Consider the following 27,634-nt stretch of genomic DNA (forward strand, 5'->3'; position numbering starts at 1 on the left):
AAAAATGTCACTTAAGGTCGGCCTTGAAGTTTTTCTTGTTTTTTCTTTATTTACAAAAAGACTTTTCTCCTATTGCGTTGTGGGAAGCAGTCCTTAGAAGGGATGGCTTTTAGGACTTTGGGATACTCAATGCACATGAGACAAGGCGCTTAGGGGGCTATGTGAGCCAAGGGATGGGTGGCCAATTTAAAACAAAAATTGATTTGTAAATCTCACAAGAAGTTGATGAAGAGCAATTGTCGAGGGCAAGGAGATATTGTCCAGGAAGGGGCGATGACATTATAGGGCTTTTGAGTGATCTAAGGCTGTAACTGGAATTTCCCCACTCTTGTACTTACATCCATGAGTCCTGATCATGGATATGATCTATCAGAATGGGAGATTGCAAAAGCCTTGTGCCACAAGACTGAGTGTGTGTGTGTGTGTGTGTGTGTGTGTGTGTGTGTGTGTAAATTCACTTCTCCTGCACTAGACTCAATTTCAATTGATTTTTGCTCGCTTTTCTCTGTCTCGCTACAGGCTGATTTGCTCTTTGCTATGCAATTTGGCTATGAGCTCTTTCTGTAGCCCTACCTTGATCTCCTACAATACTACAACCTTGCTTTTCTCCTGCTCTCTCGACCTGCTTTGTCATCAGTTTGATAAGTGGCCAAATTTGCTCACTACTCGGACTCTCTTAGTGCTACCTTTTGTGGCCTTATTCAACTCACTGCCTTCAATAGCCGGCTAATGCTTACTACTCAAAATTAATTGACTTGTTTGGATTTTTGAGCTTGCCCAATTTGCCTACAAATTCCCCATTATGCTCACGTTGCTGCCCCAATTTCTTTGAACTTATTCACTAGCTTCTCTCAACTTTGATTGTGCTCACCACACCACTTTCACCTGCTCTGAATTTTAATTTTCTCCATCCGGCACTACTTGGCCAAGATCTACTCTAGCTCCCTTGGACATGCAGCTTCAATCTCAAGAGCTTCAAGGTTTCAAAGGGAGCTGCATGCAATGGGGAAGTGGGAGCGGCAAGCCTATGCTCTGATACCAGTTGTTTGGGGATCATAGTGGAGGATGCAATGAAGCTCAAGGAGGTTTGAAGGCTAGAGCATCCATAGATACACACAATAGAGAGAGAGAGAGAGAGAGAGAGAGAGAGAGAGAGAGAGAGAGAGAGAGAGAGAGAGAGAGAGAGAGAGAGAGAGAGAGAGAGAGAGAGAGAGAGAGAGAGAGTGAGAGAGAGAGAGAGAGAGAGAGAGAGAGAGAGAGAGAGAGAGAGAGAGAGAGAGAGAGAGAGAGAGAGAGAGAGAGAGAGTTTCAAACTCAATATACAATAATGTACAATTCAATATCTTTACAACATGGCATAAGATATGTACATGGAGGTCTTTATTTTATAAGGCTTGATTAGATATCCGGTTCGCACTCCTTCTCTACTTGGGTTATACATAGCTATATAGGAAACCTAATATCTCATAGGACAAATGCCAAATACTAAGCTATACATGTGTAGAGTGTTGGAATTAGGGTTGCAGAGAAACACACACAACTTGGAGAAGACGAAGGAAGCTCAAGGCACACAATAGAGAGTGTGTTACTTAGTGTGCAATTGGAAAGATAGATAGCCCTAGAGTGATGGGCGTATATACAATGCACGGGGGAAAAAAACTCCTAAAGAGGGAAAAATGCCCCGGCGGTCCTAGTGTGTTCACACACATCACTACCACATGTATATGGTAACAAATCCCCCCTGGAGTGATGCGGTGAACAAGAGCTGGCACATGAGTAAAGGGAAGTGCCATGCCCTGAGGACAGGATCATTCCACAAAGGGGAGTAAGCCCAAAGCTTTGCGGAAAGCTTCAAGCTTCTCACGAGACAATGCCTTTGTGAAAAGATCTGCAAGGTTGTCCTGTGTTGGCACATAAGCCAAGCTGATCTCTCCTGCTGAGAGCCTCTCCCTGACATAGTCGTAATGCACCTCAATGTGCTTTGTGCGAGCATGAAAAACTAGATTCCTCGCAATTGCCAATGCGCTCTGACTGTCAATGTAGATAGTGTTGGCAGTGTCCTGTCCAACACCCAAATCAGCCATAAGGCATCTGAGCCATACCCTCTCAACCGTAGCTGTGAAGACTGCCCTGTACTCAGCCTCACAAATCGAAGTGGCCACAGTAGGTTTCTTCTTGCTCAACCATGATATACATGAATTGCCAATCATGAAACAAAAACCACTTGTGGACACTCGCGTGTCAAAACAACCAGCCCAATTTGAGTCCGAAAAAGCATGTAAGTCTGGCGCCCCCCTTGGGATAAAACAAGCCAAGATGTAAAGTGCTACTAAGGTAGCGGAAAATACTCTTGACAGCCTGCCAATGCTTAGACCCTGGGCTATGCATAAATCTGCTGACCTGTGAGACTGCAAACTGAATATCTGGCCTCGTGTTGCATACATAAATGAGGTAGCCAATAGCAGTTTGGTAAAGAGTGACATCAGCAGGATCGCCAGCATCATGTAGACTCAACTTCAAACCTGTTTCCATGGGAGTGGCAATAGGTTTGCAATCCTCAAGTCCAAACTTACATAGCAATGTCTCTATGTAACTTTTCTGACACAAGGCAATACCACCATCACACTGCTTAAACTGTATACCCAAGTAATGATGCAACAGCCCAAAATCTTTCATCTTGAAAGTAGCATTCAAATCAGCCTTAAAGTCAGCAATATGTCTCTCATTTGGTCCAGTGATCAACAAATCATCAACATAAAGAACCACGATGAGAAATACATCACCCTCACGCTTTACATACAATGTGCTTTCTGTTGGACTGTTACGAAAGCCTTGTTTGACCAAATGAGTGTCAGCTTTCTCATACCAAGCACGAGGAGATTGCTTCAACCCATACAAAGCCTTGTTACATTTGCACACTTTGTCCTCTTGTCCTTTTATGACAAAACCGCGAGGTTGCGTTACATAAACTTCCTCAAATATGTCACCATTCAAGAAAGCAGTAACAATGTCTGATTGATGTACATCCCAACCAAAATGAGCTGCCAATGCACATAGAAAACGCACAGTAGTCATACAACAAGTGGGAGCAAAAGTTTCTTCAAAATCTATGCCTTTTTGCTGTGCATAACCCTTTGCAACAAGTCGAGCCTTATGGCGATCAATCTCACCATCCGGCTTGCGTTTCAACTTGTAAACCCACTTCGTACCAACGGCCTTTTTGCCAGGAGGCAAATCACATAAAGTCCATGTGTCATTTTCTATAAGTGCATCATATTCTGATTGCATGGCAGCCATCCAATTTTCTGAATTCTGTGCTTCATGAAAAGAGAGAGGCTCCTCAACATCATGTAAACTAGACACAGCCAAAGCATAACAATCTGATGCATAAGATGCATGGCGAGAGCCTGAACGAGTACGACTAGACAAAGGTGCATCCAATTTACTGTCACGCAAAGTGTGCACCAGCCATTTTGGCATACCTCTAGCCTGCTCATTTTCAGCCCTTTCCTCATCAAGTACATCATGTACATCTGCATCAGTAATAGGCTGATCTAAAACATTTTTAGAAACCCCCATAGGCTGTACATTTGCCTCATTGGAACTTACATTCGTATTTCCACCACTGAAAAGAGGCAACAAAGTGTCATAAATGTCCTGTGAGCTTACATTATTGTCTCTAGTACATGACAGCAAGGGCTGAACAGAATCTTCCACAAACACTACATCCCGAGAAACCAGAATACGTTTTGTTTGTGGATGATACAACCTGTAACCTTTGCTTTCAGCACTATAACCAACAAAAATACATTTGACAGCCTTATCATCCAATTTTTTGCGCTGCACTTGTGGCACCAAAGCATATGCCAAACAGCCAAAAACACGCATGTGCTCAATAGAAGGTTTTCTATCATGCCATGCTTCATATGGAGTACTAGACTGCAAAGCTTTCGTAGGACACCTATTAAGTACATAAGTGGCACACATGATGGCCTCAAGCCAAAAATAATGCGGTAAAGCTTGACTTTTGACCATACATCGTGCCATTTCCATCAGTGACCTGTTTTTCCTCTCAGCAACACCATTTTGCTGAGGCGTATAAGGCACTGTACATTGGTGTTTTATCCCACGACTAGCCAGAAATGCATTAAATTCATGAGACATATACTCCCCCCCTCGATCGGAACGGAGGGTGCCCATAGTACATTTCGAGACATTTTCAGCCATAGCCAGAAATTGTTTGAAGCACATAAAAACTTTGGACTTCGCTTTAAGAGGAAATACCCATGCATGCCTGGAGTAATCATCAATGAAAGTCACGAAGTACAGGTAATTTCCCAAGGACGGAGTTTGCATGGGTCCACAAACATCACTATGCACACGCTGCAACTTGCATGTGGCCCGAACTAAACCATCCTTTGGAAATTTAGAACGCTGCATCTTACCCAAAATACAGCCTTCACGAACATGTTTGACAGGTGCTTCAAGAGGCGGCCAAGAAGCAACCATATCAGATTTCTGCAAATGCAGCAAACTGGCAAAATTCAGATGACCAAAACGTGCATGCCAAAGTTTTGCATCTGAAATAGCCCTTGAATCTGCAACAGCATTTGCAAAATTTTGTCCACACTTGTCATACAAAGTGAGATTATACAGCCCACGGCACAAAAGCCCAGATGCAACAATTTCATCACCAAAACTGAGATGATGAACTGTACATCTGTCATCCACAAATTTGACTACAAGTCCAAGTCTAGCAAGTGCGGATACAGACAAGAGATTCTTCTTGATCCCAGGTACATAAAGTGCATCAACAAGTGTGAAGGAACTACCATTAGCAGCAGTGAGCACAATCTTTCCAACTCCTTGAACTGGATAAGAGGCGTTGTTGGCACAAGTGACTAAATTCCCATGAGGGACAGACTCGAGAGAGGTAAACAATTCACGATGTGAGGTAATATGCTTTGTAGCACCACTGTCGAAATACCACACATGTGAATCTACAACAACTGACAAGCATGCATCATGGACAGCAGGATTGTAAGTGCACTCTGCGCTAAAAGCCCATTCTGCATCAACATCAGCAACACAGTATCCTTTCACAGAAGACTCAACAATGGCTGCATTTGTAGTGGAACCAGCATTTGCAGTGGAACCACCCTCTTTCTTCTTAGCCTCTTTGGCCTTCAACTTAGGACACGACTTGATCAAGTGATCATTGGCTTTACAATAATGGCAACGCATCTTCTTTTTGCCCTTATCACCAGAATTTCCAGACGAAGTACTGCCAGCAGAAGCATTAGGAACATAATTTTTGCCACTCGCAGCAGAACCATAAGAAGTGACTGCATTACTGTTACCACCCTTTCTTTGAGAAGCAATAAAGGCCTGTTCAACTGCACGCTGCCTAGTCCTGTTTTTTCTAGAAAGTGACTCTTGCAACAGCAATGTGCATAATGCATCAAACTTGACAACTTCAGGATTTCCTTGGGTCATCAGTCTCTAAGTACTAGCAAAAGTCTGGTAGGAATCTGGTAAGGCATCAAGAATAGTCTGCACAAGGGAACTGCATGAAATGACTTCACCTGCAGAAATAAGCTGCTCATTGATATCCTTGACACTAGCAAGGAAAGTGTCCATATCATATTCCTCATGCATAATCTTCAACTCCATCTCTTTACGCAGCAAAGCAATTTTAGCCTCATTGCGGCTTGCATAAAGACTTGCTAGAATATCCCAAGCTTGTTTTGTAGATTTTGCTGAACGGATGTGAGGAACAATGGTGCGCTTCACAGACAATGCAATCAATGCATGAGCCTGCGCATACTTAACATCCCAACGAGCTTGTTCTGCCGTAGGCAAAACAACTCTAACAGCTGCAATCCTTGTAGCAAGACCTGCAACATCCTCAACATCGCCTACATCCTCAGAACCAGGACGTACATCAATGCCCTGCACAATGTTCCAGACATCTTTTGACACAAGAACATGTTGCATCATATAAGCCCACATAGGGTAGTTGTCCCCATCCAACCTGTCCTCAGCAGCAAACATCTTGAACACATCTATGTTGTTGTTGTCAGCCATGGTAAATGTTGCACCTGATGTGAAAACTGCCCGAAAATAGGAGAAAAGGAGCGGGAACAACCTGTGCTATATAGCACAAATCGTAGAAGACTATAAGGCACCTGTTATGCAGAAATTCTACACAAATTGACGAAATAGCCTGTGCAGTACTCCCTGTAGTGGAAACGGAGGCCAAAATGAGTCCCAAAATATTTGTCGACCTACGAACACTCGCCAAAGCTCACTGGAGAAAGTGAGCAGGCGTGTATTGGAGCAGCTGGCGACTAAGCCCAGGAGGACGTGACCTGCTCTGATATCAATTGTTGGAATTAGGGTTGCAGAGAAACACACACAGCTTGGAGAAGACGAAGGAAGCTCAAGGCACACAATAGAGAGTGTGTTACTTAGTGTGCAATTGGAAAGATAGATAGACCTAGAGTGATGGGCGTATATACAATGCACGGGGGAAAAAACCTCCTAAAGAGGGAAAAAATGCCCCGGCGGTCCTAGTGTGTTCACACACATCACTACCACATGTATATGGTAACATGGAGGAGTTTCCCATGCCCACCTTTCAATTGGAAGTGTAGGCTCAATTTCAAATCCACTCAAGCACAAAAAAATCCCAATGAAGTTCATTGTTGCTTTCCCTTTGTTATCAAGATTTTTGGGAAAGTTTCATGATCGATTACATCCATCATAGAATCCAAATATCTTTTTATGTTCATCCTTGTGTGGACAAACTCTTGCCCAATGATCACCTCCACATTCATAGCACCGAACTGCCTGTTGGGACGCTTGTGGAGTCCCCATTGGCTATCTTGACATTGGAGGATAACCTCTAGGTTTATGATTCTAGTTTTCTATGAACATGAGTGTGTTTTTGTCCATTGTATAATGATTTTTTGTTGGTTGCATAACATATGATGTCTCTACAACATCATCTATACTAGTCCAATAAGGATGACCTTCGTCAACATATACATTACTCTCAGATTCTCTCTCATAAGATTGTATTGGTTCTCTGTAGTAAGAAGTTCAAGGCAACATTCTCTGACTCACAAGTGTTTCTATTAGTTGCATGCATCTCACAATTTCTTGGTTCTCTAGAGGTAAGGGAGGTTGTTGTCCCAACACTAGTTGAGGCTTTTCTCTTTCTTGGGCTGCGTTATTTGGACCTATTTGGTATCTCGATGGTGGTGGCAAAGGTTGCACCCTCGGAGGTCCGTATGACCTTTGGTTTGTATGACCTTTTCTCTCACATAATTCTTGTTGTAAAAACACTCATTTGTTTCATGTTTGGTCCATGTTTACCTAATTTCACACCACTTTAAGACACATTGTGTATAAACTGTTGTTGGTCTTGGTTGAGTGTTACACACCATGGAGTGGGATGATCCCCTCTGCATGTTGTTAGGTTTAATGGTCATGTGGTTGATCGCCCATCACTAACTGCTACTAACCCTAAGTGTACAGCTATACACTTGTGTGAGTCACTAACACAAAGTAGAGTGTGTATTGTGCCTAAGTGTATAAGATAGAGAAGAAAGAAAGGGGGCACACATTGTGTGTTGGCTCTCGTTCTCCAACCTGTGTGTGTAGCTACGGTGGTATGTGTGTGAGTGTCTGTGCATATTCATCTTCCTCTTCCGTTGTGTTCCCGGATCCTCTCCTTCATCTAGCATCATAGCTGTTTCATTCCCAAAATTTCTTATGCGCGCGTGTGCACTTTCAAGAGTGCAAACAGGGTTCAGACTTTGGCATCAACAAATTCAGCATTTCAAGAGCATTTCTAGTACGTGTCCTGGAGTTTTACCCCGCTTCCAGATCCATTCATGCCATCAAAAACCTTATTTGAGCTATGGTTTTGGAGCTACATTTTTCAGCTCTCTTTTGGTAGTTTGACTACATGTTCAATGCTTGTGATATTTTGGTTCTAGTGAGAGCAGTATTTAATGTGTTCATGCATATGTTGGCAATTTTGACATGTTTGAGCTCTTTTGAGAGCAGTTTGACTCCCCTTAGTTATAATTCTTTGCATGCACATGCTTTTGGTGCCTGTTTGAGCATCATGACATACTTGTACGTCTTTGTGGATAATACCATTTACGCTCTTTTGGAGCCATCTTGTGGCTAGTATGATATGAAAAGGAGAGGAGCCGGAAGATGAATACGCACACACTCACACACACACCACCATAGACACACACACAGGTTGGAGGGGGAGAGCCAACACACACTGTGTGTCCCTTTTCTTTCTTCTCTATCTTATGAACTTAGGCACAAGACACACTCTACTTTGTGTTAATGTCTCACACAAGTGTATAGTTGTACACTTAGGGTTAGTAGCAGTTAGTGATGGGCGGTCGGCCACATGGCCATTAAACCTAGCATTCTCCCACTTGATGGCCAATGTGGGAGACCATAAGAATGGAAGAGAACCACTCTTCACCCAATGCCCATCAACTCATGACAGTGCTAAAACTGATGGTGGAGAGACTTTTAGTGAGTGCATCCACTATGTTCTCTGACGACGTAGGAATCTTCACTAAATCAAGGCTCCTATTTTCCAAGCATTCATGACTACAGTGATTATGCACGTCAAATTTGTGTTTCATTTTGGAATGAAACACTGGTTTGTTAACCAAGGCAATACCACTCTAACTATCACAATCAAGAACTGGTGTACACTGCTCCAATCCAAGATCTTTCACTAGGCGAGAAAGCCAAATAGGTTCTTTGCATGCCTCACTCAATGAAACATACTCTGCATCTGTGGTAGAAATGGATGTACAGGCTTGAAGAATGGATCTCCAAGAAATAGAAAAACTAGCAAATGTGTAAATCCAACCTATTGTTGATTTACGACTGTCAACACAGCCTGCATACAAGAGTCTCACATCTGCCAGAATGTTTTGTTCCAGGCATGGATTTTGTTTTGCTGACAGATAGTGGTGAGCCTTTTTGTTACAAAGAGGTTATGCTAGCCAATGATAAGGTTCAGTGGGAACATGCTACTATGAAGAGGGAGTTGTCCAGTATTGTAAAGAATAAAACATGGGAACTTGTTCCATTGCCAAAAGGTAGGAAAGCATTGCCTTGTAAATGGGTTTACAAGAAGAAGATTGACAATTACAAAGCTCGTTTAGTGGCCAAAGGTTTCAAGCAAGAATATAGTGTCGATTTCTAGAAAATCTTTTCTCCAGTGGTGTGGTCAAGATGACCACACCGAGAATGTTGCTTGCTCTGGTTGCCATTGAAGATATGGAGCTTGATCAAATGGATGTCATTACAACTTTCTTACATGGTGACCTCGAGGAAGAGATTTATATACAACAACTTGAAGGGTTTGTGCCAGAGGGCAAGGAACATTTGGTCTGTAAGCTTCTAAAAAGTCTCTATGGCTTGAAGCAATCATCCATACAATGGTGTCAAAAGTTTGATGCATTTATGCGTTCCCTAGGCTATAAGGTAGTAATGAGGATCCATGTCTTTACGTGAAAATACAATCCAATGGATAGATTATTATGCTTATCCTTTATGTAGATGACATGCTTATTGTTGGTCATTCCAAGAAGGACATTGCTGACTTGAAAACTGAGCTAAAAAGTCAATTTGACATGAAAGATTTGTTTGAAGCCAATCACATCTTGGGTATGCGCATTACTCATGACCGTAACAAGAGGTTGTCGTACCTTTCTCAAAAAGAGTATGTGCACAAGTTTCTTGATCGTTTCAACATGCAGAAGGGGAAGGCTTTGAGTACTTAGCAAGAAACTTAGCAAGAATGCCTGTCCCAAATCTGCTGAGAACAAGCTGCAATGGCTAAGTTTCCTTATGCTTCAGCTTGTGGTAATCTCATGTATGCCATGATGGCTAGAAGACCTGACATTGCACATGTAGTGGGAGTTATAAGCAGATTTATGTCTAACCCTGGTAAAAAGCAGCTGATTAGAACTCGTACTAGCTTGTGTAGTAAGTGGCACGGGAGCTGTCTGGACAGGAGGTGATACATTGAAAAACATCACTTTCTAGAATTCAACCTCTTTTACTGGTTGCTATGCATCTTAGTGTCATTAAAGACAAAATCACTACCACAAATCACTGATCGACTTTTCGGATCCCATAAACGATAGCCAAAATGACCATCTACACCATAGCCAATGAAGATGCATTTCCTGGACTTAGGATCTAGCTTAGCACGCAACTCCTTGGGTACATGTGCATAAGCTTCACAACCAAATGTGCGGAGTTTTTCATAAGACACTTTACGTCCTAACCATAACTCCAAACGTACACAAAATTGTAACGAAGCATGTGGTGATCTATTGATCAAGTACTTGTATGGTCATATTCATTCATTCTGCAACACCATTTTGTGCAGGGGTATAAGGAGCTGTAAACTCATGCTTAATTCCTCTACTTCAAAAAAAGTCTGTAAACTCTTTGGAGACATATTATCCACCATTGTTTGAGCGCAAATCTGTTCAGACTGAGTTTCAACACTAGATAAGAACTTCTTGAAGCAAGAAAAGGTCTCATCTTTAGACTTCATGGCGTAGACCCAAACATGCAACGTACCATTAGGAGTAGAGTTACTAAAAATAGATCTACAAAAGATATCCCAAGAGGGTGGCAATGAACAAAGGAAAAATATTTCTTTCATCTCATTATCAATGGTCATGCACTGTGCACGAATTTGGGCAAAAAGAGAATCAAAATCATTGATATAGCTGGCAACGCTAGCTGACTCTTTCATACGAAGGTTGAAAAGTTTTCACGTCATGAAAACCTTATTTCTAGCCGTATCCTTTTCGTAAGTGTCGCATAATTTTTGCCATAAAGCATGAGCAGTCTCGCATTCTAACAATGAAAAGTACACTGACTCACCAAGGTGCAGTTTATTTGTAGACCTGCATAGCTCATCAAACTCCTCCCACTGAAGCTGAGTCATGTGCATAAATTCAGTTCTAGCTGCATAGGCAATAGGCAACTTTTGCTTCTTTTGGAGAAGCATATCATGCATTTGGTTCTTCCAAAGCTGAAAATTAGTGCCATCAAACTTCTTTATGTCATAAATGTCATGGTCTTTGCTAGTAGACATGGTGATAAACTACCAAAAGATTTTGGGAAAATTTCGATAGAGTGCCCTTTCTATTTGGGACTATGTCAACCAAAATACGAGACAAAATGACCAAGTTGTTGGGTTTCAAGCCCAAGTTGTGGTCATAACCCGTGGGAAACGGTTCTTCTATAGCATGCAGTCCAAGTTCAGTTTGCATGGAAGGTTTTAATCTATATATGTAAAAGGGTTTTTGAAGTTAATACAAGCATATAGCGTTATTTTTCCTCTGAGTTTCAAATTTCTCTCTCTCTCTCTCTCCCCCCCCCCCCCCCCCCCCCCCCCCTTCTGTGTGTGTGTGTGTGTGTGTGTGTGTGTGTGTCTCGATCTTGTTCAATCCCTTCTATTGCAAAGTGTCCATGGCTTGCCCTCATTGGCATCCCCCATAGCCTAGTTCCTATCACTTGGTATCAGAGCTTCAGGCTCTCAGACGGGTCCCGTTTTTTGCTCCATCTCAAGAAGTTGACGATTTTGGCGCACAAGTTTTGTGGTTGTAGGCGGGCTTTGGCAGGTTCATAGCGTTTTGAAACGCAGCCTGGCATAGGAGGTTGAAACAAAATGATATCTTCAACAGACTGTTTCAAGAGCATTGCATAGCCTTCCTTGTGTGCTACCATATCCGCAGAGAAGAAGAAAAAAAAGCGTATGCTGCTAATCTGGAGACTTTGCAAAATTTGGACTTGCACCAAATCCACGGTTTTGCAGGCTCATCATCAGCGCCTAGGGCCCATATGATTTCTTGATTCTTAGTCAAGCCTCAAAACGGTTTCCAGAAGATGCAGGTTGATTCTGTGTACTGGTGCAGGTTGTTTTATGCTGGTTCTTGGGCTTCCATCAAAGCTTGCCAAGCCTTTTTCATACATAAGGTTTAAATTTACCAAGTGGCCACCCAAGCTTTTGTCCGTCCCCTCCTATTAAGAGGAAAATCTCACATCCAGAGCCTGACAATATCGGCAATCAAAACATGCAATTTTCTAGAGATCAATATTAATATTTTTGCGGCTTTGCTAAAATGCTCAGCTTATTGCGGCTATGTCGGTATTATGCCTACACATCTTGGTATGTATGCAAACATTTATCTTTGGCCAAGGATTACAACATAGTGACGGTCCCAACAACGAAGATAGATTTGCTTCGAGATGAGTCTACATCGGCATGTTTGGTTTCCAAAGCCGATTGTCAATGTCATTACCTATTTTGTCCCAGTTCGATGTCAATTTTTCTATAGTTAGTTGTCTTGACAGTCTTGTACGGGCTATAGACACTACCATGAAAAAAAAAAGGTAAGACCACCCTTTGTTGTTTGGTTAGTTCTGGTATGTCTCACACTGATAGTTGTTTGAGGGAAGTACACACACACACACACACACACACACACACACACACACACACACACACACCTATTATATAGTCAAGGGGGGGGGACTTCTACTCATGGTTTCAGGTGATTGGACTCTACCATGGTCTGTATCAAGTCCATAGTCAGTGGTTTGGGCTTGAGGGGGGGATTGTTGGGTTTCAAGCCCAAGTTGTGGTCATAACCCGTGGGAAATGGTTCTTCTACAACATGTAGTCCAAGTTTAGTTTGCATGGAAGGTTTTAATCTACATATGTAAAAGGATTTTTGAAGTTAATACAAGCATATAGTGTTATTTTTTCTCTGAGTCGAATTTTTTTCTCTCTCTCTTGATCTCATTCAATCCCTTCTGCTGCACGCTCTCCATGGCTTGCCCTCGTTGGCATCCCTCATAGCCTAGTTCCTATCACAAGTATGTCACTCACAAAGCATAAAAGAGGGCAATGCCTCTCAAAAACACACTGTATAGAGACTAATTGAGGTGCATAAATTGTCAAACTAACTATGGACCGCCAACTCGGTGTGAAAAGCACCTATACCACTCTATACATGTCCTATGGCGAGGCCTCATAAAGGGATGCTCCAGCTACCTGTATCACCGAAGGTATCTTCACATTTGAGAATACCCTAGCTGAATGAAAACCTCACGTTATCAACCCTCGACAGTGTAGGTTATGCAACAAAACGTATAGCCAAGTCTCAAAAATGGCTATCATCCGGACCAAGTCTCAAAAATGGTTGGGACTGCCGTACTAGCCAAAAGATGGCTCCACAAAAGCGTACAATGGCAGTACCCACAAAGACATACAAGTCTGTTCATGACGCTCAAACATGCATCAAAAGCATGTGCATACAAAGAAATATCCTTGCAGGGAGTCAAACTGCTCTCAAAAGAGCTGAAACACTAGCCAACATATGGATGTACACATAAAAAACTGCTCCCATTGGAACTAGAATATCGCAAGCACTGAAACTTGCAGCCTGTGAGTTGATGCCAATCTTGTAGGCGAAGCTAAAATTGAGGCCAAGAAGCACAGAGGAAGCTAACCAAGCCACTCTATGTACCTGTACTTATACCTGTATCTGTACTTGAAGTTGAAGAAGACAATGCCGTCAAACTCACACTTTATGTGTGTGTATGAGGCCACTCTAAAAGAGGCTACACACTCTCAAATGAGCCGTGGGCTCTTGTATATGGAAGAGACTGCAACAATGGTACTTGTAATGGCTATGGAAGCTCTACAGTACAAACTACCAAAAGAGAGCTGAAAAATGCAGCTCCTAAACCGTAGCTCAAATGAGGCCTCTGATGGTACGAATGGCTCCACATATAAGAGTCTCATATCCGCCAGAACGTTTTGTTCGAGGCGTGGATTTTGTTTTGGTGACAGATAGTGGTGAGCCTTCTTATTACAAAGAGGATATGCTAGCCAATGATAAGGTTCAGTGGGAACATGCTATGAAGAGGGAGCTTTACAGTATTGCGAAGAACAAAACATGGGAACTTGTTCTGTTGCCAAAAGGTAGGAAAGCTTTGCCTGTAAATGGGTTTACAAGAAAACGATTGACAACTACAAAGTTTGTTTAGTGGCCAAAGGTTTCAAGCAAGAATATGGTGTTGGTTTCCAAAAAATATTTTCTCCAGTGAACATTCATTCTTTGGTTGCCACTAAAGATATGGCGCTTCATCAAATGGATGTCATTACAAATTTCTTACATGGTGATCTCAAGGAAGAGATTTATATGCAGCAACCTACAGGGTTTGTGCTAAAAGGCAAGGAAGATTTGGTCTGTAAGCTTCTGAAAAGTCTCTATGGCTTGAAGCAATCATCCAAACAATGGTATCAAAAGTTTGATGCATTTATGCATTCCCTAGGCTATAAGCACAATAATGAGGATCCTTGTCTTTATGTGAAAAGACAACCCAATGGACATATTATTATGCTTATCCTTTATGTAGATGACATGCTTATTGCTGGTCATTCCAAGAAGGACATTGTTGGCTTGAAAACCAAGCTAAAAAGTCATTTTGACATGGAAGAATGTGTGAAGCCAATCACATCTCGGGTATGCACATTACTCGTGACCGTAAGAAGAGGTTGTTGTACCTTTCTCAAAAAGAGTATGTGCACAAGGTTCTTGATCATTTCAACATGCAGAAGGGGAAAGTTTTGAGTATTCCATTGCTTGCATATTTGAAACTTAACAAGAACAACTGTCCCAAATCTATTGAGGAAAAAGCCGCGATAGCTACGGTTTCTTATGCTTCAACTTGTGGTAGTCTCATGTATGCCATGGTGGCTACAAGACCTAACATTGCACATGCGGTGGGAGTTGTGATTAGAGTTATGTCTAATGCTGGTAAATAAAAAAGACTTATGTTCTCTTCTTGAGATGTCACTCTTGGAAATGGTACCTAAAGTGTCTAGAATATTTCCCTTTCTACCTATACGATATGTGGAGGTTGAATCTTTGGGGGTAGAACATAAGCCTTGGTTCCTCCCTTAAATAAAGGTTTTTTGGCACCCATCTCAATTGAGACATGGGTATTTTTGGCAAATATACTTGTTGTTACAATGGAGGACTCTCGGCTAAAGGAGTGCAATGTTTGGACAATGGTGAGCTGATTAAAGCCCCGTTCAACATGAACTTTTTGGACTCTAAGAAATGTGGCTCTAATGATGTCTACATGTGAGAACCAAAGGTCTCATGGAATTCATAAAGAAACAATGTTGAATACTATGTTGAATCGGTCTGGACCATTTATAGACCGTATTTCAAGTGTGCTTGCAAATTTCTCGACCCAAAAGCTTCTTGCACGTCAAGCATTATATGGTTCGACCATGCTGTTTGGGTTGCTCTCAACAATTTGGAAACAATATTCCCAGAGAAGCCTGCCTCCTTTCATCTTACTCTCATTTGCTCTTAGTTAGGAGGACAAGCCAAGGAGTTGGTGCTGGCACAAATTTCTTTCATACAATTCCGCACTCTCATGGTGGATATGCTCAAAGAGCTCGGGGCTAATGAACCTGGGATGCTCCTTACCATGTATGGTTGTTACAAAGGGATTAAAACAATTTTGGGTCTTCTGAAGCCTAACTTTGAGGATGTTGGGTCCCCCTCACAAAAGGGACCCAACACACTTTTAACTCAAACTCCTCTTTTACTTCCTTTCTTACCCCCTCATCTTCAGCTGAGTCCAGTTTTGGAAGAGGAAAATCTAGAAGCTTTACGAAAGGAAGGGGTTGTGGGCTACCTATTAAACATCTCCTAAAAATGTGACCTTCCAGATAGTTGTCAATGAGATCGGGAGGCATTTTTTACCAAGCAGAATAGGGGATTGTACTAGAGTTTTCATTCATTTTCATTTCATTAATAAAATTTTGGATTTCTTCTCACCTAGATTGATATCTTTTTAATGCTTTGGTTTGGTTTGTGGTAATCACTCTGTAATTATATATGTTGTGTTTGGTTGGAAGTATTCTGATCCTATTAAGGGTTTGTTTTCTCTAATTATTTTTTGAGACATGAACCTAATATGGGGTGTAAATGTGATAATTTCACCACCTACTGCAAGGAATTTGGAAGTTTGGGATCACATGTTTGTATGACAAACCTAGCTATCATACATGAATCTTCTCTTTGAGATTTTTTTGGAATGGGTCTGAATCACATACCTATGGAGCCTTCAAATCCTCAGATGGCATTGAACACACTACTGGATTGTTTGGAGCGACTTGGCCTTAACACTAGAATGGTAACATGACACTTTTATGTCCTTGGACACTTTTGTGTAGTGTTCAACGACCATTTTGCTTGAATTATTTGAAGAGTATGAGAATGGATTTCTAGGTGCTATATATCCACAAAGATGCCTTATGAGCTGAAAAAAACTTAGCATTTTTTTTGGAGTATCGATCTCACCATTAACCTTACTCTTGCACAACATTTTTGAACCTAAACTGTGTGAAAAAACGGGTCCTGTTTTTGGCTTTTTTTCAATTTTTGGCAACTATACCACTCTAAACTTCATGTTTGTGAGGTTTAGATGGCTAGAGTTTAGGCCTTCATAGTTCTCAACATGTTTTGATGCTTGTAGGGAGAGCTAAGTGTTAAAATTGAATGTTATGACCAATTTACAAGAATTGCATAATCCTGTTTTTTTGGCCAAAATTAGCACTTTTATGATTTTTTTGGGGGCTTTCTTGATATCCAAATTCAATTTTGATTGTGTAAGTGTAATATATAACATAAAGCTAATCTTCCTTGAGTTTTGGGGGACCTAATATGCTATATAGCATAGTATATGATGATGGTTGAGTTTTTTGATTTTGCTGAAGAATACGATACATTTTAGAGTAGCAAGTATAACTTTCTCAATATTGCTAGTTTCTTAGGCCAATTGTGTGTATTTTGTAGGTAGTAACCATATCTAATCATAGACTACAAACTTGGCTAGATATTGAGTAGTTTCTATGGGTTTCTAGAGGTCATAATGCTAAACCCAATTTTTTCATGTTTGCTGTATTTAGCACTTTACCATTTCCCCCAAGGTTCCAATTGTAAGAGATCCATTATCCTTTTGACATGCTCCATGGCTCCTTTTTAATCCAAAGGCCCAAAGGGAACTAAGAAAACATGTATATAGTATCTGTATTGAGCGTGACTATAGAAACTTTGATGATAGGTCCGCAAAATGGCAAAAATGCAACTTTTTTGTACCTATTTTTTTGCCCAAAAAAAAATTAGTGAGGTAAAAGCAACCATATGTTTTGGTCACCAACCCAATGAAGTTAACGGGGCATTTTATCTCATGTCCTACAAAAATCCCCACTCTTATATATGCAATCAACCGCAAGAAATTGCTGTTTTGGGCAAAATGCACTGGTCCATCAACTTTGGAGGCTTGTAGTGACCAAGGGATGAGAAAAATTACAAGTTTCTCATTTTTTCCATATGTAGTAGTTATTGAACTATAAGCTCATGAAAGGATTTTTCAAAATGAGTGGATCTAATATGGTTTTGGAAATTTTTCCCAAAACCCTGAAAGGACACTTTTATGTCCTCTTAGGTTACCATTCTAGTGTTAAAGCTCCAAGTGGAGCAACAGATCCTACTAGATCTAATTGAAAGGCTTAAGGCAGTCTTTTTACAAAAGGTTAGTCTTTTGCTAGTTAAATGGCTTAGCATGGAAACACCTTGGATCACTCCAAAAATTATGCAAGACTACCATGATTTGACTTCTGATATGTTTATAGTTGGCCTCAACAAGGTTGCCAACACTATCTCTATAATCTGTAAGAAGCTTGCATATGAAACTGCCCAGTTCAGGTTGAATCTTAATGAATTTGAAAAGGCGGGCGACTCACCAACTAATGTCGTTTTGGTATTTGTAAGGTCTCTGGCACCCTTGCAGAGGGGATTCCCATGTAAAGGATTATTATCATGCCATTTTGGCCATAAATAAAAAGCTTCTATTTTTGGAAGTTTTTCGACCTTTGATGTACTAATGATGAATATATTGATGTAAGATTTTCAAAAATGAAATTTTACTTTTTTTCACCTTTGTCCAAATATAGTAAGTTTTGAGGTGCTTGCACCCACCTATACGCGACCGTCTTGTCTAAATCTACCCCGTCCTAAATTTCCATAAAAATAGTTTCCTAGGATGAAAATTAATTTTCTAGAGTAATCTTAGCTTATTAGAATTTAATTCTGAAAGTTGCTATTAAAATACAAGCTTGAAGATGACAAGCTAAGGTGAGATGCACACACCTACAATATTTAGCAATTTTTGAAGCAGTGTTAATAAATTAATTACTAAAGTCTAAGGTATGTATGTGTAGGCATGTGCATGTGAGTGTATGTGCATGTGAATGTATGTCCATGAATGCCCATAAATGACCCATAGCCATGGACCCATCTCTTATGGTATGGTTTGACTATAAGCATGGGTAAGTACATGAGGTGTATCACCCAAAATGGTAAAGAGAGACACCCCTAATGACTAAGTGGGAGCTTGTGACACCTCTACACATGATTTTAGCAAGAGGGGGAGAGTAGGGGAGGTATGGGACTGATTTGGGCAACAAGGAACCTCAAAAATCTATATAAAGGTCATTCCACTCAGTTTTACACATACTTGAACACAAATTGGAGATAGGGAGACTCTGTTGCTATGGGTACTCATTGATGAAGCTTCTACAAGGATTTGAGAGATCAAAAACTCCTAGGCACAATCCGGTAATGTAAATTTGTTGCATCAATTCAATTCTACATCTCTAATCTCTTCTCTTCTTGAGAATTCCCAATCTATTACTAATATTCTTATTCTTATCTATCTAAATCTCGCTTGGATATAATGGAAACTCTACTTATTATACTCTAATCTATGATTCCTCAAGATGTTGCAAGATGGAAACAAAACAAATCATGTGTTTTTCTTGCAAATTCATGATTATGATTCTCATTATTCTCTGAATTGTATTGACCTACACAAGTCTCTAAAAATTGAGAGAAAGGAAGTTAAAAATCAATCATCATTTACTTGTGGTAAGTGAGGTGCTTAGCCTAAACTTAGTATGCACAAAGCTTGCCAAATTTGTATTATGGTCATCCACAAATGCAAGTAAGTGAGAATATTGCATGGGTTATAGTGTATGTGTATCATAAGGCTATGATAGAATTAGTCAAAGCATATGTTGAAGTAATATATATCTAACCATAAATTGTTCGTATTGAGAGACTCAAAATCAATTACCTTACTTCCATTGGGTTCTTTATACTTTAGTTTACAAACTTATCAAATTGAGTTAAGTATCTAGTAGTGGGGATGACACCCAAGAGAACTTGCTATGGTGGATCACACAATCACGAAGCCGAAACCAATGATGGTAAAGGCAAACAAAAGGCCTTGATGAATGAGGATATGCCACTTATCCCACAAAGTGATGCTATTGCTCAAGAACATGTAGGAAACTTCCTTTTTGTTCAATGCATCATGAGTAATTAGGAAAGAGAAAACTACCTAAACATTGGGTCAGTCCCAATTTGACACCGTATCAGTTGAACTTGTTAAATTCCTTTAAGTTATATTAATATGGAAGGACTGTTTGAGGATATACCGATTTAATTGAAAAGAAATATTTACCTAGTAGGAAAACTCTTGAACCTTCTTCATTCAAAATCCTATACAAATATAGTCAAAAATCCCTTTGATATCCAAGGAGGAGGGCTTAGCAGAGTGAACCCTAAAGCAGTGCTTATGGGTGCACAAATCTTGCGGGTTTGTGCCCATAATGCAATATATTACTTGCAGGTTTGTGTCCAGGTTTTAAGTTAGTCACTACGGGTTTGTGCCTAGATTGCATGACAATTTAGATGTATGGGCAACTAAAGACACCGAGAGCTATAAACTTTCACCAAAAGGAGTGAACTCTTGAAGAAGGGTCTTATGTTGTTTTCTTCTAGAAAATATTGTTTTGGTGCTGCTTTGGTCATGCTTAAAGGACTGTTAAAATAAACTTGTGATGGGAACCTTAAAAAGGAATTTTGTTTTTGAACAATCATGTGGTAGTAATTAGAAAAAGAGCTAAAAAGTGTGAGTGTGGGGTGGAAAGAGGGGGCTGGCTCACTTTTCTAGTCAAGGATGGGTGGTCTTGATCAGTCAAGAAACTCTCCACTCCCTCTTATTAAGAGAAGCAAAAGTAGAGACTCATTGTGCCAAGAGTCCAGAAGTCCCAAATATACGTGCCCCTGAAAGCTATGGGGAAAAAGGTATTTGGATTTTCTCTCTATTGGAAGGTGAGAATTAGGGACGTATAGAATTCTTGTATTAGTTCATGCTTTCCCAAAGAGACAGGTCTAGGAACCCTCTTCAATGGTTCAGACTCAAGTTACTTTTGGTGACAAAAGATCGTCCATTGGAAATATGTTAACCCGCACGGACACCCTGTCACCTTCGATGGACGCATATTATTTATTTAATTGAGTCATGGACCGGTCTTGTCGTTCCAGTAGGTGTGTAAGTGATTGCTGATGAGAGGCGCACCACTTATCTTATTTTTACAGTAGTTTTGCAACGATCGACCAAAATCTTATAAAAGGTCCATTTGACCTAAAAATCCTCATTCTTTGAGGTGTAAACTAAGAAGTGCTCTTGCTTCATCTATGTCTCCTTCTCCTTCGTGTATGTGTGTGTGTATGCTAGAGAGAGAGAGAGAGAGAGAGAGAGAGAGAGAGAGAGAGAGAGAGAGAGAGCATTGCAGCAACATCGGCGATGGTGAGGTGATAGAGCGCGGCCTCGGCTGCAGCTCCTTCTTCTTCGTAGCATAGAATCCTTCATGATGGAAGAATTGAGAGGTGAATGACACACCATTGTTCTTTGAGCTTGCTAGGAATCTCTAGTTGTGTGTTTGCAGCCTTTTGAGGATCGCACACAGTTCACATGCAAGTTCCCAGCCTTCAATATGTACGGCAAAGCGTACATTTTTGGCGCCACTGTCGGGGACAACCTTGCATTAAGCTTGAGGAGCACTCAGTGCTACCTCTGGAAGCCTTTCTTCCATCTGTTTTTCTGCTTTTTTTAAAGTTCTGTGAGAATTGTTAAGTGGCTGCAATGGGCAGTTTAAGGAGGTTTTTGTCAGATTTTGTTAGTGGTTGTAAGCTCTATTAGTGCTACATTGTACTTGTTTTTGTTAGTTTTGCCAGATCTGTATTGTGCAGGTGTTAGTAGAGCTGTTAGTGAGTGTAGAAAGTGAGAAGTAGAGTAGATAGTGAGCAGTAGAGTTGACTGCATGTGAGTGTGCAATTCTATGTTAGACAGTTAATTAGCTACACGGAGGTTAGACAAAGCTCCTAGGAGGTGTTGTGTGGGCGTGGGAGGTCGACGTCCATGCGGCCACATTATCCTCAGAAAAAACTTTTTTTGAAAAAAATAAAAATAAAAATAATTAAAAAAATACTCGGGAATATTGAGACCAAAAGAATTTTGAAAATTAAATTAAAAAAAACCTTATCCCTTATCCTAAAAAGAAGGGATCAAGATGATTCCCCCAAGCCCCGAGCCCAGGCCCAAGCCCTAGTCCTGAGTCTTATGATATAATACTAACACTACCTTATACATAAAAACTAGGATCTCAAGTGAAGGGAGGGCATGTGGGACAAGTTCCTCAAGTCCTCCACCATCCCCTTCACACTCACCCTTTGGACTTACTAATTCTAGCTCTCTCCCCACCTAAGAAAAGACTAGTTTTAGGATTCCAAGGGCTGTACGTAACTGAATCGGGGGCTGTGAAGCACGACACATCCCTTGGGAAGATATAGACCCTAATATTGCCTATGGGATTGATGCGCTTGAAGGAAATCCACAATACTACATGGAGGACTATTGGAAAGGGGATTTATTTTTTGCGAGCTTCGTGTTTTGTGCTTTTGCAATTAGTACTTTTTTTTTGTTCTTTTGCAATGCAACATGGCCTAAATGAGCTTGTCCAAGATAAAATTTACGTACAGCTATTGGCTACATGTTAACAAATATAAATTTAAAACCAAAGTTTGAAGTTAAAAAAAAAAATGCTAGAGTTTCCTTCATTTTAGCTTTAAAAAATTTATGAAGTACCGCTCCACCTTCATCACAAAGGCCTTTGCAAGAGATTAGGAACGTTCTCACACACATAAGACTAACAAAAAACCCTTCATATAAGTTTGTACTACTTTTCTGTTCTTTTGCAGTGCAACATGGCCTAAATGAGCTTGTCGAAGACAAAGTTGCACACAAACTATAGGCCAAAAGTAAACAATATGAATCCCAAACCAAATTTTTCAAGTATAGAACTTTTTTTTTGCAAGAGTTTCCTTCATTTTAGCCTAAGAATTCCAAAAAGTATCTCTCCACATTTATCACAAAGGCCTCTACAAGAGATTAAGGACGAAAAGACTAACAAAAAATGCTTCAAACAAAACCTGTGTTAGCTACCACCTAGAGAAAAAGTATGCTCTTTAAAAAGGAATTGAAAGTATGACAGGTAGTCTCACAAGGTGATCTTAAATATTTCTCAAACCAACAAAGAGGCATGCCAAACATAGAGACATTCCAAACATAGTGACATCAATCATGTAGTCACACATTGTTACCACCCCAAAAAAATGTAAAAGAAGTACATAATCCGTAGATCATAGTAGTAACAAAATCAAATGTATGGATATTCTCACAACAATCTCCTCCCTCTTAGCTTGGCACGGGTCCACAAACTATGGGAGAAAGACATTGCTCATAGAGTACATCATCTAACTCTAAACACATGCAATGTCTCAGGTCTTCTGCACTTGCCTTCCCCAAACCACCACACCCTGCAAACACATCCAAGACATAGTCGCAACGCTCTGTGAATGTTGCCAGCAACCACCTGACCATGTCACCAACATAGAAATAAACACCATTACTCTTGTAAGTGGTGGAAACAATGTGTCAAACTTAATTAATACAAGGACCATTCAAATCATCATCATACAAGATAAGTGACTTACCGAAAAAATGCACTACTTCTCTCCGCACCACCTCTAAAAATTTCACCATCAACTTCTGTGGGGAAAATACAATCATCTAATACATAGCTACGGTATGCTGGAAACAACAACCTCTCCAAAATCTTCTCTCCACTCTCTCTGTCGTAGCTCGGCACAGCTTAACCAACACGATGCCAAAGACACATTATAAGATCAAGTATTTGAATATACAAATTGTAAATATGATATTATTAAATTTAGAAGCTTACCATAAAATAAATAAAAACAAGTTATACTAAAACATCAATGATCTTACCACCTCTCTAGTGAAGGGATGTCAATATGCCTTGGAGTCACACATAAGCATCCAAGTAGGATGAAGCACAAGCCCCACTCTTGATGCATCCACAAGGAACTCCACTATGTGCTCAGCTAAGTACATGGTGACCAAGAAGCCCTCGTCGGCCAAATACTCGCAAGCAAGATCCATGCAACACCTTACCAAACCCGAAGAGAAAGTATTCCACTTGGGAATAGTCATGCCCTCTAAAAAATCAAAATGTGAATAAGACAAGTTACTTTCTTGTCACCCTTTAAAATAATAAAGTTTTACTTACCCCAAGGGATAGGACCAAGGGTGTCCACCAATAAACCCGTAGGAAAATATGCAAATATCAATCGAGCTACCTCGCGACATGGCACTCCATCTTTGCTATAAAGATGAGTCTTTTGAGTGGCAAAAAACTTGTTGATGCTATTTAAAAAAAAAATTATAGTCATATATTGGAAAACATACTAAATTTAATGTTTCATGGACATTGCATTTACCTAATTAGAGCAAATCTATCAATTTGGGCCACATCAACAAGTAGAGCATCAACAAAAGTCTGGTCCTGGAATCTTGCAACCATTATTTATAGTGGTAACTTTCTAACAATATTTACATGCAAGTAACTTTAGATTCAAATTCATTTGAGACAACTTACCAACAGAACGTGTCATAGGTCGTCTCTCCCAACTCTCTCGACCTAGAGAGGACTCTGCAAAAAAGGAGGTAGTAGACTCTAAAGAGACCTCAACCTCATTCATCCACTTTGGATCACTTGAGGTGCTAGGAGGTGCCAACAAAAGGAGAAGAAGTAGCTCCTGTGGTTGTTTGAGTAGTCCTCACATTGGACTGTGTACCTTGGGCAGCTTTTGTGGCATTCTTACTAGCTTCAATCTCGTCAGTTCCTTCGCTTACTTGATGCTCCATAGAAGAGGGTGTAGTACGTGAATCCAATTCTTTATTACTGTGGGTCTCTTGCTTGAATCCTACAAGCATCATTGTTTCTATCATCATATGCATGGATTTAAAGTACACACATCCATTCATAAATTAACTTTCACATGGTTTTAAGAACTTACTCTCATGAAGCTCCTTCTCTTGCTTTGGGATCACACAATCACTCAATTTATTCTGTGAGACCTTCCCACTTATTGCATTATGTGAACTACATTCATTTTTGTTCCTCTCTTAGCTCCAGAGCTCTGTGTTGCTCCATAGCTCTTTGGTGCTCCATATCTATAGTGTGTTACTCCATAGCTCTCATGAGTGCTCCAAGCTCTGTGTTGCTCGCTTGGCACATTGCTGATGACAATGTCACACTTGATATTCCATTGCACAATGGTAACATATTGCTAATCTCTCACTATCTTCAAATTTTGTTACCTCCTTCATTTGTTTTTCACGGACTATACGCAATTTTTCAAGAATACGATAGTTTGTTTGAGCTTTCTATTACTCCGCATTGTGACCATGAAGGCAATGAACACTACCTGATTGATGGTTCTTTGTCAACCAAATATCTGTTATTACACACCACAGAGTGTGTTTATGTATTGGATAGCGAGAGCATGGAGATAAACTGCACAAAGGACACAACAACAAAGCTAGATGATATGAGAGCTGCAGATGGAGAAGCGTGTGTGGAAGTATTGCAACTTGATGGTGGTGAATCTGAAGAAATGGAAGGTAGTCCATCTATGTCAATTGTTCATTGGATACAAAATGGAGAAGGGGCACCTCAACTTAAGAAGCTGTTAAAGATGTGCGGGAATCCTCTACAGGTAGCTGAACTTCCCACCACCTATAATGGTTGTTTGTGTTTTGAGTTTTTGGCAACTTTTGGGAAATGAAGAGAATGGAAGGAATGGAGCAAAAACACGATAGTCATCTCTGGACACGGACATCCCAACAAATATGAAAATAGCTTGTATAGTGAGGCTAAGTTATTGCCTTGGGAATCTACAATGCCACTACCTCTCTTGTCCATTTTACATGAATGAGAAGAATTTCAATGACAGCTGTTTTCATGGTCACTTGGATAGGCAGGTAAGCAAGGGATATCCTGCCGTTGAGGGTAAATCAAAAATTTAATGTCACTATTGCCAAAAAAACCATGACATGCATTGATGTATGCAAGGCTATGATCTATTATGTTTTCCCTTTGGATGAGAGTATGACTCGAATGGTACTTTATATTGGAAATCATGAGCATAGTGTTCAACCAGGCACATCAAGAGCCAATATAGCAAAAGTGCAAAACTTGGTTAGCATTGTTCTTAAAATAGAGAAAGGTGGACCACGAAAAATACTAATGCTAGTAGCTCGACAAATGTTGTTTTGAATCTTTAACGAGAGAGGGTGAAGAAGTCACAACTGATCGAGATTTACTTGGTTTTCTGGAGGAGATGATGCCACTAGTGCAAAACAACGGGTATGCATGGATTCATGTGTCTTATGTTTCTTCTTTTGGTATGTTATGTCATTCACATGAATATGGATATTGCATGTAGATTTAAAGGTCTAATAACCAAAGAAAAGGCGGAGCAATTTGTTTAGATGGGTGAAGGATATGAAAATATTTTGCAACTACAACGACATTGTATGTTTCCCTTTTTACATGGCAGTAGATTCCCAAGACAAGGCAATGGAAGAGAAAAATGTTACATTTTCAAGATGTCTACAAAAGGTCCTGCATCAGGTGTGGACCTAGTAAATCGAATGAGACGAATTGGGCAAGGGGACTTGAGGAATGCTTGGGTTCACTTTGATCATACACATAGGATAGATGGATGGGCAACAATGTCGTGTTCCATGTATGATCCGGGGTAAGTTTTTTTCTAATTGGAAATATGAAATATTTATCCTTCAAAAGGTTTGTCCTAACATTTGCATCATATTTATCCAGAATGCGAGCGTTGCAGGTTATTGCAATTTTTGAAGCAAAAGAGGAGGACAAGGAGTCTCAAGTATTGTTTTGGGAAAGTTTGAATGGTACCATTGCTCAATGTGGGCAAGAACCGCCTAATTTTGTAGGGTTCATGCCAGATGAGGCAGGGGAAAACTGGTTGGCAATAAGGATAGTGTACAATGGCGGCCCGCGTAATATTATGGAAGGTAGAGAGCGCTCTTGCCTTTTCCATTGGGAGCAGAGCTTGCAAAAGTACACAAGAATATTTGTGCTTGCACCAAAGAAAAATGAGCACATTGGAATGTGTGAAGCATGGAGACTCTCAACAACTGTAGAAGAGGCTACAATTAACGCAAGGCATACCAAAGATTGGTGGTTGATTCATGTTCCAAAAGAGAACTTAGAAGCACTTCAATGATGGTTTAAATGGTGGGAACAACAAATTGAGCATTGGGGAGACATCAACAAGAATGTGAGTTTATATTTTATTTCTTTGTTATCCAAGAAAAACCATGTTCAATTACTCAACTACAATTTTTTGGTTAGGCTAATAAGAGTCCATGGGAGCAGGCACAAATTCCAAGTATAAAATTGTCTGAGAGAATTCATGCTAGCTCGTTGGCTGCTAAAGGGGGAAGAAGAAAGATTTCATTATATGATGCGTGTGTTAGTGATGTCTTAAACTCGTATATACAATGTGCAAAGTGCTTGGGGTTCTTGACAGGTCGTTATATAGGCACGGGTCCCACACTTGGATCTATGCTCTCAAGAGTTGAGAGACAACAAAGTCCAAGTCCAGCTGTCATTGCAAGGGTGGTGCAAGGACTTGTTGCCGGCATCCCCAATGTATGAAGAGCCCAAACTGTATGGTGACAAGGAAACCATGCAACAAAAGAAGAGAGAGACAAGAAAAGCTATTAGTTCTCATCGTCCAAAATATGTAATGGAGTCAAAAAAATGCAAAGTTCGTGGTCGTCCACGTCATATCAGATTTGAAACCATGGAGTCAAGCAATAGTGAAGAAGAAGAGATAGAAAAAAACTACATGCCTAAAAATGAACATTTGACATTCAACACAGAGAAGTCAATCTATGTAGAGGAACATGATGTTACACGTGAACAATGGACCTTGCGCAGAATGCTCATTCATTGTAATAGGAAGTGTTTTGGTGTTGTGGGTAGGAAAAATTATGGTAACACTCTTAATAGTCATGGTACAGGTTTGGTCGCGCCATGCTTTTGGTCAGAAAGATGCTACAAAGACAAAACCATAGAGCAATGGCTATGGTTTTGCAATCATGATGTGGAGCACACAAAGTCAGTTAAAAATCAGGTGAAGGAGGTACC

General features: G+C 40.3%; 1 protein-coding gene across 1 annotated transcript in view; it reads left to right on the forward strand.

Annotated features, from left to right (window-relative positions):
* The window catches only part of LOC147422807 (uncharacterized), a 78,022-nt gene extending 51,184 nt beyond the window's left edge, over positions 1 to 26,838 (forward strand). Inside the window, exons 2-3 of the mRNA XM_086503202.1 lie at positions 26,007 to 26,204; positions 26,285 to 26,838. Coding sequence (XP_086359328.1) covers positions 26,007 to 26,204; positions 26,285 to 26,705 — 619 coding nt within the window. The 3' untranslated portion in view covers positions 26,706 to 26,838. The remainder of the gene's footprint in view (positions 1 to 26,006; positions 26,205 to 26,284) is intronic.
* Positions 26,839 to 27,634: the final 796 nt, after the last annotated feature.

The sequence above is a fragment of the Adiantum capillus-veneris genome, chromosome 27 (genome assembly GCF_014529385.1).
Source record: "Adiantum capillus-veneris isolate H3 chromosome 27, ASM1452938v2, whole genome shotgun sequence".
NCBI lineage: Eukaryota > Viridiplantae > Streptophyta > Polypodiopsida > Polypodiales > Pteridaceae > Adiantum > Adiantum capillus-veneris.